The sequence below is a fragment of the Melampsora larici-populina genome (genome assembly GCF_000204055.1).
Source record: "Melampsora larici-populina 98AG31 unplaced genomic scaffold MELLAscaffold_12, whole genome shotgun sequence".
NCBI lineage: Eukaryota > Fungi > Basidiomycota > Pucciniomycetes > Pucciniales > Melampsoraceae > Melampsora > Melampsora laricis-populina.
Window position 1 is genome coordinate 665654 of NW_006768776.1, and position 14432 is coordinate 680085.

Sequence of the window (14432 nt, forward strand, 5' to 3'; positions counted from 1 at the left end):
TGTACCCTTCACTGCGTGGAACTGGTTTTCAGGATCGACACACTCTGTCCTCAAAGGCTCTTCTGGCGGTGCGCACAGTTTCGTGTTTCTGCCTTTATCGCTTGCCAATCCCTGTGGCTCTTTAGACAACCGATATCGGGTGCTTACTTGTGACACACTCTTGTGATCAAGCTTTTGTATGCCTAACAAAATCAATATCGTCCCCGTATTCCCAAATGGTTTCTTCGGATTTGCTGGAAACCACTGGAGCACCATCAAATGAAGACATACGTCCTGGCTTCGCGTGAATGCCGAGATCGGTAGTTAGGAAGCGCTTCGTCATTTCAGCAATCGTTGAATGGCAATTCTCATGAAGTACGTCAAGACATAAAAGGCCGTTAGACATGCAAACATTCATTTAATTCGTTCTCTCCAGAATCAGCAAAACGCTTCTACAACGATTTACAACCAAATCCGTGCTCAAATCTAAATTTCTTCCTTTTTCGACATCAGTGGTGAATCGTGAAATTTCTATATTTGTATTCTTCCGTTCATCCCGATCAGATCCATTCTCACGCGTCAAGGGACATTTTCAACATGTCTGAGCCCAACCCATGCACTGGCCACAGTCTCTATCTGTCAGGAATCTTTGGAGTTGAAGAGCAGGTATGTCTTCCCGGTCTTGACTGACGTCCAAGGCGCTATGCTAATGCCATCTGTGGTTTGAACAGTTAGCTGAAGACAAACGTTACAAAGTTGAGTTCCGGAGTTACTCCACGACAATTGGCTGTTCGGGAGCAAATCGCCCCAAGGATTTGCACTACGAAATACGTGCCACCGGTTTTAGCTCCGAAGCTCTGAAACTCGAACCAGACCACTTATATTTTTTGCGTGGTGCATTCTTTCCCACCAACACCGACGAGACCTACCACGATGACTTATTTTTTGAAGGTTCTGACCGAGTCTGCCTGGGCAGTGCTGATAATTTCACCAACAGCTTGGTTGACAAAGTCGGTGTCACCGGAATTGGTAGGGTGCTGGATGTGAATTTTGTGGTTGAAGACTGCTTCCAGTACCTTAAATCAAAGGTCAATGACCCTGATAAAGTGAGTCTGTATGCAATTGTCCAACACTGCGACTTCCATCCTGAGGTCAGTCAGGTTAATTTCTGCTCTATTTGTTCTCTACATGTGAGTTTGATTGCTAATCTTTTCTTCTTGTAGGCAAAGCTTGCTAAAGAAATCACGGTCGAATATCACATTCCACCCTTCAAACACCTTTCTGGTTCACCCCAAGTTGTCAAGGAGGGTCGTGAGTGTCAGTTCCACGGCTACATCAAAGATTTCAACGAAGACACCAATCGTTACGTTGTGATAGTAAGTGTGTCAAATCTCTCCCTCTGAGATCCGACTCTGATGTAACCAATTTGCAGGTTAATAAAGTAGCTCCGACGTCGGGGCACACGGACATGCGTCTGCGTGGCAGAGGGTCCAAAGTGGAAGCTGCGACTGACTCCAATGGCCGCCCCAAGGTTATCAAGTACGTTTCCTCTTCTTTCTGCCCGATTAACTTCTATCGTACTGACTCAACACCCAATGACAGATTCAAGTCACGTGGTTTGAGCACCCCCTTCAGATCTCCAGTCACCGTAGCCGACTCAAGCCCAACCATCCCATTTGGCCCCTCAACCGAAGTACCATCATCGTTTTGCTCCGGATCAGCAAAATCTGCGTCAGCAATTGTCCCCGCTGAAAAGCCTGTTCAACCCACCAAGAAGCGTGCTCGCGCGCAACCCAAGCGTAAGACTGGCAAGGGCACTGATTCCGAGTGAGGGGAAGAGCCTCAAACTTCACCACTAAAGTATGTTTCCTGTTTGGTAAGCCAAATTAGTGCCGGTGAGTCCAGGTCTTTGTTCGCACCCTGAGCCGATAGTCATAACCCGTGCACTGAAATTTGTGTCTGGATGTATAAAATCACAAAGATACGGTTTCCTAAAGCATTTCAAGTCCCACCATAGACTTCATGACTGTCCCAGAGCAAACTTTTCTTCCATAACCTCACAAAACATCAAAAACATTTATGTTTCACCCTCACTATGCAACAAATCCTGGTACCGTTCAGGATCAATCGGTCAAAGATCACGCGCATGTTTCTAATCGTCTCTGTTACTGAACCCTATAAATTCTTATAATTTTAAATTCCCTCCCATAATAAAGCCTGTAAACCCCAAAAATATGTTTCCGATTTCGCCTTATATGTTGTTACATCCTGACACCAATCAGCATCAATCTGATGCAAACGATCTTGCATTTCCCATAGCGATGTTTCAGGCAAGAACATCATAATTAAGTGAGAACTAAGTTTGTGGTTTGTGCACATGCTGCAATGAGCGTTGATCCCATCTGAGCGCATGGCTGAATCTTTCAACGTGTGCAAAAGTTTCCGTCGTTTTTCATCTGCTCGGAACTGTACTATTCCCAATCTCCATTTCAATCATAATGCAAGCATGCCTACGACACACCTCACTTATCCAATTTCAGCTTATCCAAATTGCGAGAACAATTTATGGGCGTATTCAAAAAGCGTGCTAAGTAAATAAGCAACCTCCTGCACTTGTGCCGCATTAGCAATCTCTTGTCTATAACTCCAGATCACCCACTTCATCTTGAGCAGGGATTTGAACGGTTTCAGGGCACGTCTCCTGGATCGATAAAGTTAAAAAATTGGTCGCCTCAGAGCCGCATGATTTCTCATCCTTTTCTAAAAAGTGACAGATGGCTCAGCTCAACCCGAGGATTTACGCAATAAACCCAGTTAATGAAGGCAGATTCGAAATTAGCCCGCAACGACTGTTGTGTATGTTTAATGCCCGTGAATTCAGAAGTTAAATGCCTCTGACAAATCGTTTGCTGGCGGCCTTGGATCACTCCTCACAATAATCGATATGTCCGCCAACACCCCCCCGATAGAAATTGTAGACATGATTTTGTCTTATTTGCTTGATCAATATCCTAAACCAAGTTCCAATGTCTTAAATATTGCCGATCAACCTTACATGAATCACTTGTTTGTTTCTGAATTGCTCAAATGTGGCACCTTGCTGTTCTACCTCACGCGTATCACAGTCTTCGTCTTTATTCTCCATTGATGATCAACCAATTCTCTGACGTGTTGTCAAGCTCAATCGTCATCTCAAGCAGGCATTGATTGTCCCACTTATCATTTGGACATCTTACGTCGCCAATGTTACATATTTGCTCATACCAGATTGGGATCCTTGAAACTGCGACGAGCGAACCGTGCCTGAGCCCAAGAAACTGGGAATTGGACTACACATCAGGCTTAATGCACGATATCGGTCAAATCATTACGATGTGTAGCAAAACGTTAACCAGCTTAAGATTCGTATTCCGGACATCAGTTGGGTTCTCCCCAAGCATCATAGGAGCTGTGAAGCAAGTCGAAAATCTCAAGGTCTTAAACATTATTGGTGGCTCGTTCGGAACTCCAATCAACGACTTGGAGTCGCTGAAGGACCTTCTCGAGGCCACTCTAAGACTACAGTCATTGTCTCTCGAACTTGGTTTCCTACAACGACTACATATCAGCCCTGAGTCACTGCGTTATCTTGAGCATTTGTCGGTGAAGTGCACCTCAAACAACTCTGACGCTCTGGCCCATCTCTGCAAATTTCATGGCAAAAACATTAAATGCTTGGAATACATACCTCACCACGATCGTGATCAAGCTACTTCAATGCTGTTGGCCGTACGATCCACGATCAAAATTCTCTTCACCGACTCCGTGCCTAATTCGCTAGCAGTCAACGTCCGCAATGTGACGTTTCCACTATTAAAAGTGGTGTGCACGCTCGAACCACCCACAGGGCATCGGGATCTTCGATGGCTTGAGTCTGAGTTCTTCCGAAATATGAAAATCATGATCACAAATTACGATCACTCGAATGACTACTGGCATGTGATGCTGAGAAACTACAATGGCGCGTCGTTGACCACACCACCTGACTTCAAGCATATTATCTTTGTCACGCAAGATGGTGTCAATATCGAAGATCGTCCTTTAGCTCAGAGATTTGAAGTTTATGGGATTTGCTGTGTTTTCAGAGCTCAATTGTCGTACTCAGAAATAATGGTGAGTAAATCAAACATCTGAACTTGGGTGACTAGGTACCAAATTGATATTAAACACATTTGTCTTGCAGAATCTACTTCCCTAGCATGGTGCCTGTGCTTATTCTGGCTTTTGACTCAGTCGCCTACTGTTTGCAATCACAGCATAACTTAATTTCTAGATCAAAGCAAATGCGCTTGAGGCCTATTTCGTGTGGAGTCTCAAATATGATTGTTAACACCACAAACAAAAAAGTGTCGTTTCTGCCTTGGTTCCCGAATTGTATATTGTTTGTTCTTGCTTTTGATGCTTACCACAATAAAACGAACGAGATCTGTGCCCAATCAAAATTATGACAATGCGCTCAGATTTCTAAATGAAATCATGCTTGGACAGATCTGTGGGATGGTTGTGTTCAAATTCATGCTTGCTTGAGAATTAGCATCCCTTGTTCATGAATTCGCGTGAAACCACACAATCAAAATGTAACAACTCAAGATTCCCGGATCCACAGTCTTGAGAAAAAGTTACGAGAACAACATCGGGGAGGTAGGCTGCTGGGGGCGCACAAAGTTTATGATTCACGCTATCGTATGTCATAAATAGTTGAGTCACAGTGATGCAAATGGCAAATTGTCGTCATTTGTTTCGGACATTCTATGACTCAAAGAGTATGAATTACAAATTGATATCAAAAGCAGCAGGCTTCATTGTACTTGGATGTAAGGATAAATCTAAAAATAAAAAAAACACATAGTGTCAAAAGTATAGGGTAATGACTTGTCAACGTGCCATTAGATTGCCCTTGCTTTTTCATAAGAATGGTATTGGCACTTCAAGTTTAAAGCACCAGTGTTCATAGTTGAATCTTTTAATCTGAAATAAACATTTGTTTCGTCTGCAATGCAATACATAATTATTAGATGGATAATGAATCTTGAAGGTAGGAAAGAAGCCAACTTACATAGGAATCATGATCGACTATTCTATTCCGCCAACGTTAACGTTTGAGCATTTTGATTCTTAACCCAAACTTCTGCTTCCTACAAAATGAGTTAATTTTTAGACAATCACTAAACCGTAGAATAAAAAATCACTTACTAAAACCTCAGTGTATGTCATTGGGCCCCTGAAATGACAAGTTAATCTTTGCTCTTGGAATGCGTGAACCAGCTCAGAGTCATGAATAGAAGAGGGACTGGATGATATGAAAATGATGTGCTTGAGATTGGTGGGTCGGATGCTGGGATTTGCTCGGAATCCAGCCAGAATTTCTTCCCAGTTTTTCTTCGATTTAGCATAATTTGTAATGAAAATTTCGATGTTTTGAAAGAAAGGGGATTGCAACCATTCAAGTTCGATAGGTGAAATGTGGGAATAAGAACATCGTAAAATGCGAAGTCGAGAGAAGTTGTAAACGGCCATAGTTTGTGGGATGCAAGAAGGAAATGCGTCTATAGAAAGCGCCTCAATTGAGTCCCACAGAGCAAAGACCACGGATGCAGCCTCGTTTGCATCGCCAGAGGGTGAGTATTCTAAAAGCTTCAAGTTTTTCGCGTACAAACGGCAGAAGTTAACAATGGCGTGGGTGTTTGACTCATCATCTGCGAAGAACAGGTGTTGTAAATTAGGTAACGACCCAGGGGAGACGTGAAGACTCTCTAGCGAAAGGAAATTCAAAGAAAGTGACTCTAGCGATGGTACCTGGTTGAGGAAAGCAATCAGAGTTTCGGAATCGTGTTGGATGCGACGGGCGATGATAGATTCGGAGCCATTCTCATGGCGCCGAGCCAAAGTAGAAGTAATGATAAGCACCTTGAGGTTTGAGGCGGCTGTTGCAGCGTGCACCATCTCTTCAGAAAACCCGACTGGACCAACGAACGCGAGTTTCAATTCGGTTAAGTTATGGATACAAAGATCAAGGATCCGGCCAACGTCGGGTGTGTAGAGAACAGGGGCTGGGAAACGATGGGGGTGTAAATCAAACTGAGCACCACGGTCGCCGGGGAAAACTTGGCCGCAGTGCACATAGTATATATGCCCAATACTCAACCTACGTAAACCATGCATGCCGGGATTGACGAAAGCTTGGTTTTGTTTTTTCAGAAGATTTAGGACTAAGAATGGCCATCGGAGGTCGAGCTCTCGGAAAATGAAACTCATGATCGTATTGTTCCATTCCCTGCCAAGGACGCGCATTTTCAGGAGTGAATTGAGAGAGACATGTTTAAGATAACCGCGATCAGCTGTGTTGATGAAATGTGAGGGGGTTTTTGCATTGTCTTTGAAATAAGAAAGTATAATTTCAATGATCTCGACCGGAAGCCGGGGGGCGTGTTGGGTCTTTGGCACCATTAAGAAACTGGTGAAAAGCGAATGGCAATGTGAGAAATCGAAAAGGATCCATAGCTATAAATCATGTGCCAGAATTTGAAGCAATGTAGGCTAGGGGTCTTTGACGTTAGATGATGTTGATCTACATTGCAAATCCGGTTGTGTGGCCTGCCAGCGTTGAATTACACATTGGGGAGAACTGGGAAGTGTGAGGCAGATTCGCACTTGCTACATAAGTCGTGACGAGAGTCGATGGAGTTCAATAACCGAAACGTCAATAGTCGCGACTTTTGAAAGGTCAAGGCAAGGATTGAAGGGGGTATATGGCGTCTGGTAAATTCCCGCCTGAAAGCTAGGGTGTCTTTGGAAACTGCGAGCATCGCACAAAGGTGACAAATATTAGGGTTTTGGAAGATAAAGAAATGGATCGGAGGGATTATTCAAACTCGTGAGTTGATTGATCAATTGGAGTTCGTGAATGCTAGAGTGAGAATGATTATAGGTGAAAAATATGTCAAGTGTGACATAAGCTTCATGCTGTATCATGAGAGCCACTAATTATCGCAAGATTTCATCGTCGAAGACATTGGTGAGTCTTGATCGCGCGGGCAGATTAGTTTCACGTAAGGTATCACAGTATAAAAATTTTCAATCGCGGGTCAATTGGTCTGGCAAAGACTCACAGTAACGCTCAGCATGCACAATTGGGATTAGCCTCAGCGTACCAGGTTTTGGATATTCGCATTCGATTTTAACCCCGGAGGTGGATGCCGACGCACTTTGAATACTGATCATTGGTAGTGTGTCTTTCACAAGTTTGTAGGTTTGGGTCAAGAATTTTTGTATCATACACATAGGAACATGTGGGTACCTAGGCGGTCAAGACCTTTTTTCATTCGAGAAATACACTATCTTTTCCAAATCTTGTCGCTAACACAACATGCAGGACCATTCAAATCAGGACTGATCTGGGCACCTCGCGCATGGAAAGTCCCCAACGAGCTTTGTCGATACACTGACCAGCGATGTCAATTCGCGTCGATTCTGGAGCGCTGGTTAATTCGCTCATGAAACAAATGCTGGTTTATCAAAATTCATTTCGAAGTCGGGAAATGATCTATACGCAGCTTACTGACGTTCAGGAAAATTTTTTGCCTCTTACAGCGTGTTCCCGATTGTCAAGCTGTAGCGTCTACGCGCGGTGATAGACAATTATTGGCGAGACGGCAAACATATTCAACCAAGGCTTCACCGGATTTATCCTTGGAGCGAATTTTATGATCTGCATTATAAGGATGCATACTAACTTCGCTGTTGATTGATGCCAAAACATTAAGACGACACTACTCAGGTAATCGGCAGCAAAGGAGGTATGAATATTCCGGCGTGAACGTGCGGTGCGTACTTACAATGATCATAGTAAGAAACGCTGTTAGGAGAGTAGATATGGAAACTGAACCGCGTTTGTTTAACAGATCATGCGCTTAAAACGGCTCTGGACGTAATGTGACTGGCCAAGCATGTAACCAGGAAGTGAGGCCAATTGAACGAACCAACGTTTGCATAACTTCATCCCGCGACAAAGCACTAACTGAGCTCAATAGGAAGCGACAATATACCCATTGTGAGGGCGATTGCTTTCGGATGTGAACATACATCGCGAGATAAGTAATGTTGAGCATTAGGTGACTTATGAACGTAGATGTTGCGGCTTCGGGGCGAGTGGAATACGTGATTAAACTGACTCTATGACCAATTATGTGCAGTTCCAAAATGTTATAGCAAAGTTTCTGGACAAACCCTTGAAACAGGGTCAACCACGCTTTGAGTCTCATTGTGTTATTAATGTCATCTTTGTTGCTCATTATTGCTCCTGACGAATTGGTACTCATTGATTCCCGGTTGTCCTTGATGCCACCTAGGAGAGTCGCGCGCGGGCGGGCAATCCGCTCTGAGCCACTGGGTTGTGAAGCCAACCTGTTATCCAGGTTTCGCAATGAAATTCCTTTCAACATTGGCAGTCAAACCGATCAATGTCAGGGGTGTCAGGCTTTCAGATGGAAACTTGAAAGGCGTGTGAAGGATTTTCGACTCGCACGCGCTACGTTTGGCAATTGTTGTCGCCATGGCGATGTAGACCTACCACTGAAATACTTTGCACAATCGGTGGACGAGCCGGTTCCAGCTTTCTTTCGTCAACTATTGGAAGGAAGTGATAGTCGTAAGAACCAATTAATCTGACCTTGGCTGTTTCAGAGACTGATCTTATGACTGCCTCAGGCGCGAAAAATTTTCGAATGAAGATTCAAAAATACAACAACGCTCTATCGTTTACGTCGCTGGGAATGAACCTTGATGCCAGTGTGGCGGCTGGTTCAGGCCATTATGTCTTCAGAATTAGTGGCCAACTATCGCACAATATCACTTCGCTCATGACGCTTCCAGGTGGAGACCCAGGATTTGGTCAAATTTTTACTTATGGAGCTGGTGGGGCGGGTGAGGCACGACTTAGGGCCCGTCGATCAGGAGTGGATGGCTTGGAACCAGATATTCTGTTACTATTTCAAGACTTCATGTACCGACATAACCCTTACGCTAAAGTTTTCAAGTCTGCGGTCGCAATTTGCAATGACGAAGTTGTGCGTACACTCAGGCTCAAGACAATTCTAGCTCCGGGGTCAGACCATCGCCGATACAACTTACCAACCGCTAACGAGGTAGCGGCGATCGTTGAAGGTGATGGAACAGTAGGTGCGAAACATCGTGATATTGTGCTGGTGCGCCGATGCGGTGCACGACAGCGAATCTCCGAACTACATACTGGATACTTTGCACTCCGATATCCTCTGCTCTTTCTCTACGGTTCTCAAATGTGGTCTGATTGCTTCAAAAATCCAACGCCGTCAAGTATGTCATCTTTGTGTTTTGTACTTCATCTAAATACTGACCGTGTTCTATCGGCAGATCCCAAAGGCAACGTCTCAAACCTCGATTGGTTTGCCTACCTCCTGTTCAGACGCCCTGAGTGGTCTGTCATATTAGCTTCTGGGCGATTATTCCAGGAATTCGCTGTTGATATGTACGTTTGCATAGAACACTCAAGATTGCAATTCTTACAATTTCATCAAAATGAAATTTGCGCAGAAATGTATCAAGGAGCTATAGAAGCGTTAGGCGATGAAACCGATAATCAAGTCGTTGGCCAAAGAATTGTGTTGCCGTCAAGCTTCATCGGAGGTCCAAGGCATTTAAAACAATTATATCAAGACGCCATGAGCTTGGTGGCTGAGTATGGTAATCCGAGTTTGTTTATAACAATGACTGCAAATCCCAAATGGTCTGAGATTGAATCCGAATTAGGACCTGGGCAAACTCATGAAGATCGGCCTGATTTAGTGGCTCGAGTATTTGCTCTAAAACTCCTTGAATTGCTCGACGATGTTACCAAACGCGATCGCCTTGGAGTGTGCCTCGCTTACGTGTACTCGATTGAATTCCAGAAACGCGGTCTACCACATTGTCACCTGATCCTATTCCTGCACCCTGATTCACGTCCAGTGTCAACAACTGATGTTGATTGCTTAATCTCGGCGCAACTCCCGGATCCCGATACTGAAGCGGCTTTGTTTGAATTGGTAACGCAACACATGTTGCATGGTCCTTGCGAAAAGTATCCATGCTGGACAGGGACTGAATGTACGCGTGGTTACCCGAGGCCTTTTTGCGAAACGACTTCCATGCCCGAGAATTCTTACCCCACTTACAAGCGACCCAACAATGGACGTCATTTTGACAAGGGCAGTATGCGGTATGAAAATAGTAGTGTTGTCCCGTACAATCGCTTTTTATTGCTTAAATTTGGATGTCATATCAACGTCAAAGTCGCAGGAAGCATAAGAGCAATGAAGTACTTGTTCAAATATATATTGAAAGGTCATGATTGGACAATGGCAAATATTGAGGATGAGGCGAGTAAAGATGAGATCCTAGCGTTTGTGAATGCACGATATATCAGTGCCCCTGAAGGCAAGTTGTTCTGATACTTTTGTGTAACACAATTAGGACTAACGCTTCGATCTAGCGGTGTGGCGACTTCTTAGGTTCCTGATCTCGGGCCGCTACCCACCAGTTCAGCGCCTTGCATTACACTTGGAGGATAATCAAGTCGTGTACTTTCAGGACGAAGCGGGTCTGCGTAGACAGCTTGAGACTGGTAGAGCAGAAAGAACAACACTGACGGAGTTCTTGAGACATTGTCGGGAAAATACCAAATTGCCTTTTGCTGATGGAACGATTCAAGATCTTAAATATCAAGAAGTCCCGCAACATTTTACTTGGGACAAAAAGGCAAGACGGTTAAAACCTCGAGCCAATAAAACCATTTCCATCGGGCGAGTTTAATTTGCAAACATCAAGCGGGGTGATGTTTACTATCTAAGGTTGTTATTGTCAAATATCCGCGGACCCAAATCTTTTGAGGACCTGCGGACCGTCGATGGAATCTTGCACACCACATTTTGTGAAGCTGCTGATCAACGAGGACTCTTGCTTTCCGATCAACACTATCATCATAGTCTGACCGAGGCGGCGGTATGGCAAACCGGTAACCAATTACGTCGTATGTTTGCAATAATTTTAGTTCACAGCTCGCCTGCCGACCCCAATAAACTCTGGTCAGACCATATCAGTGACTTGTCTGACGATTGCGAGTATCAAATCAAGGAATTAAATCCTCAAATCGACCCATCAAATGAACAAATTAGTAATTATGCGCTTTGTGAACTCGAAAAAATTCTGGTATCTATGGAGTCAAATCTTGAATCGGTGGGATTGAACTCAGTCAATAAAAATTTAATGCTCGAATTGGAACTTCCTGGTGGTAGTAGGACTGATCAACATCAACAAATTGATCCCATCGAAAGCGGACGCAAATTTGAATCAATGCTCCAAGTCCTTACCGTAGAGCAACGATCTGTTATTGGCCCAATAATTGAAGCTATAACAAACAATGCGCCATATTTGGCATTCCTCAATGGTCCCGGTGGAACCGGTAAAACATTTGTGTTAAACTGCATCTTGCATTACTGTAACAACCATGGTTTTCAATTCCAAGCTGTTTCGGCGGCTGGTATCGCATCACTCTTGCTTTTAAAGGGTAGGACGGCGCACAGTGCCTTCAAAATTCCGATCGTCGTTGATGACGAGTTGGTTTGTGGAGTGTCGTCAAGGGACAACGCGGGACGCACAATGAGGGAGGCTAGATTCATCGTATGGGATGAAGTCGCGATGCAGCACAGGCACGCGATTGAGTGCGTGGATCGAACAATTAGGGATTTGACTGGGATTGACTTACCTTTTGGAGGTAAGGTGGTATTGTTTGCTGGTGATTTCCGACAAACACTGCCTATTGTAAGGCGATCAAACTTAATGCAACAAGCGGCAGCAAGTCTCAAGGGTTCTTATCTCTGGAATCACGTTCAACGATTTGCTTTGACTCTCAACATCCGTCTTGGAGGAACTCTTGCGCGTCCGGATCCTGCGAACACAAATTTCGCTGCCTGGTTATTACGTTTAGGATCAGGAGAACTTCAACAAGATTATGCGGCAACGGTACCACTAATGTTCTGTAACATCACTGTGATTCGACCACCAGCGGTTTTCAATCCCGATCTTGTGAGTACTGAATACGACGGCGCTATAAATCTCATCGAGACGCAGGACTGGAAGGCTTTAACGGAGCTGTACTCAAGTCGATGTGTAATAACACCATTGAATGATACCATGTCCATGATTAACGACCATGTTATGGAGACTCTTCCTACAGAATACCACTTATCAACGTCGCGCGATGACATGGACGAAGCCTTTTGTGATCCAGTGTCGATCAATGTGCTTAACACATTCAACTTTCCCGGATTCCCTTTGCACACAATGAACCTAAAAGTAGGAGCATCTGTAATGGTCTTAAGGAATCTGCAACTCGCCGAGGGTCTTTGCAATGGAACACGCTTACTGATCACTGACTATCAGGAGCATGCCTTGCAATGCCGAATCTTGACGGGTGAATTAAAAGGAACCTGCATCAGTTTACCCAAAATTCGATTACATCATGAAGGTAACGAATATTGTCCGATTCCTTTTTATCGGTATCAATTCCCCATTGTTCCAGCCTTCTGCATGACAATAAACAAGAGTCAGGGGCAGAGTTTGGAGAGGGTAATGGTCCTTCTACCAAACCCAGTATTTGCTCATGGTCAGTTATACGTGGCGCTTTCGCGGTGCACCTCTGCAGCTAATGTGCATGTATGCATTGTTTCAAATGAAGACGTTTTGGCTACTCAAAACATTGTATTTCACCCAATCCTGCAGAATTAAAATTTGTTCGAGTGGTCTGACCAAATCAATCGGAATGTGGGCATGGGCTGCTACAGTGCTGATTCTTGGGGTTTATGATTGTCTCAGAAATTAGTTTGTCATTTGATGTATGTTTACACATTTGTGCGACAAGGCATGTGAGATTTTGAATGAGATTTTAAACCTCTGAGCACATGAATTTGATAAGCATAGTGATGTCTATAAATTAGTGCCTTCGTCGCAGCCTATAATGTGTATGCTTTAATTTAAGACCTTTGGCTTTGGGTGTTCAAATTGTTTTGTTGTATCAAAGAACCTCGCTGCTGTAAGGGGCAAAGGTGTTGACATTGATCAAAATAAATGAATTGAACATTTGTTTTTTTCCCAAGGTAGAAACCATTTCGACCCGTGTCTGCACCAAAATCCACTGTGATCTCGATTTTGCTTTTGTACCTTGCTCTAATCTGATACAAGAAGGACACCATTGGAAACACAAATGTGCGAGGCAAAACGCAAACTCACTATGCTGAAGCATTAATTTATGTTGAACTCATTTTCAATTTGTTCAGTGGATCCCAAAAAAGAATGTTTAGCTCTTTGCTCAACTAACCACATCCATGGTCAGTGAGTTCGAGCATAGGTCTGAGAAATATGTAATGTATACATAATTGGGACCACATGAATTCAACAGTGTAGAAAATAGGGCTATGATTGTGAACCGATTGAAGATGAAGGAAACGGGTCGGATCTAAACTGTCTATCCGTATAACTCAGGTTTCCTCTTTGAGTTTTTTCAAATGCGGAAATTGTCAAAGTCAAACACTAACCTCCGCGGCTCCAGTAACTTACTTCGCGCGCAAAATTTTCCTTCGGAGTTCAAATCATCCACCAAATCCGTAGTCATTGAATTAAAGTATTTAGTGATTTTGTTCATTTCGTGTTCGAGTTACTACGTCGTTTCAGCGCACAAGACGCTAAGGGAATTGGGGTTTTGCTTTAGGATCGATTGCTTTGGACTGCCATTAAGATCAAAGCTGTCTTGATCAAGAATCGGGATCGACTGGAAGAATCGAAAATACTTTGTGAGCATTGTGTTTTATTCAGCTGTGTTAGTAATCCATTTACTGAGTAACTGGAGCGCACAGATCAACGCAAAAAGCGACGACGTCAGTGGTGAGCACGAATTTGCGATTTGAGACTGATGTCGTTTGAAAACTGATCTGAGGTTGTGTGTGTTTCCTTTGAATCGATTTGACTAAGCTAATCAAAATCACCACACCGGAAAGTTCAGTCGGTAAGCAGCTTGCTAAGGTACGATGTTTCTTTCCATAACATCGAAACATATACTGATTTTGTAAGAAACGAAGAGGCACCATCATGTTTGAGGTGACTGACTCCGAATGATTCAAATGACTGACATGCTGTATTGATCATAGACCATCTCCGAGCCTAATTCGGCTTGAAAAACACTCGCAGTTCAACATTATACGCTATCTCCGTCTTTGTTAATTGATAGCCTCATTCAATTCCAGGGCTGTTCTTCAACGTATGTTTGCTCATTACGTCACAAATCTTGATACACAGTCATGTTCTGTTAAGGGACCAGGGTTGGGTTCTTGTGAAACTATGGATGA

At 43.8% G+C, this 14432-nt stretch overlaps 3 protein-coding genes across 3 annotated transcripts; 2 read left to right on the forward strand and 1 right to left on the reverse strand.

The window, feature by feature from the left end:
* Positions 1 to 576: 576 nt before the first annotated feature.
* Positions 577 to 1810, forward strand: MELLADRAFT_84949 (uncharacterized protein; the record flags this gene model as incomplete). The annotated part of the gene is made up of 5 exons (XM_007408312.1): positions 577 to 645; positions 711 to 1130; positions 1203 to 1355; positions 1412 to 1518; positions 1582 to 1810. 5 exons carry the CDS (start codon positions 577 to 579, stop codon positions 1808 to 1810), a joined length of 978 nt encoding a protein of 325 aa, XP_007408374.1.
* Positions 1811 to 3324: 1514 nt separating this feature from the next.
* On the forward strand, positions 3325 to 4246 carry MELLADRAFT_84950 (uncharacterized protein; the record flags this gene model as incomplete). Its single annotated transcript, XM_007408313.1, has 2 exons — positions 3325 to 4131; positions 4217 to 4246. 2 exons carry the CDS (start codon positions 3325 to 3327, stop codon positions 4244 to 4246), a joined length of 837 nt encoding a protein of 278 aa, XP_007408375.1.
* An 850-nt stretch (positions 4247 to 5096) lies between these two features.
* Positions 5097 to 6465, reverse strand: MELLADRAFT_84951 (uncharacterized protein; the record flags this gene model as incomplete). The annotated part of the gene is made up of 2 exons (XM_007408492.1): positions 5097 to 5153; positions 5212 to 6465. The coding sequence occupies 2 exons, from the start codon at positions 6463 to 6465 to the stop codon at positions 5097 to 5099; spliced, it is 1311 nt and encodes a 436-aa protein (XP_007408554.1).
* Positions 6466 to 14432: the final 7967 nt, after the last annotated feature.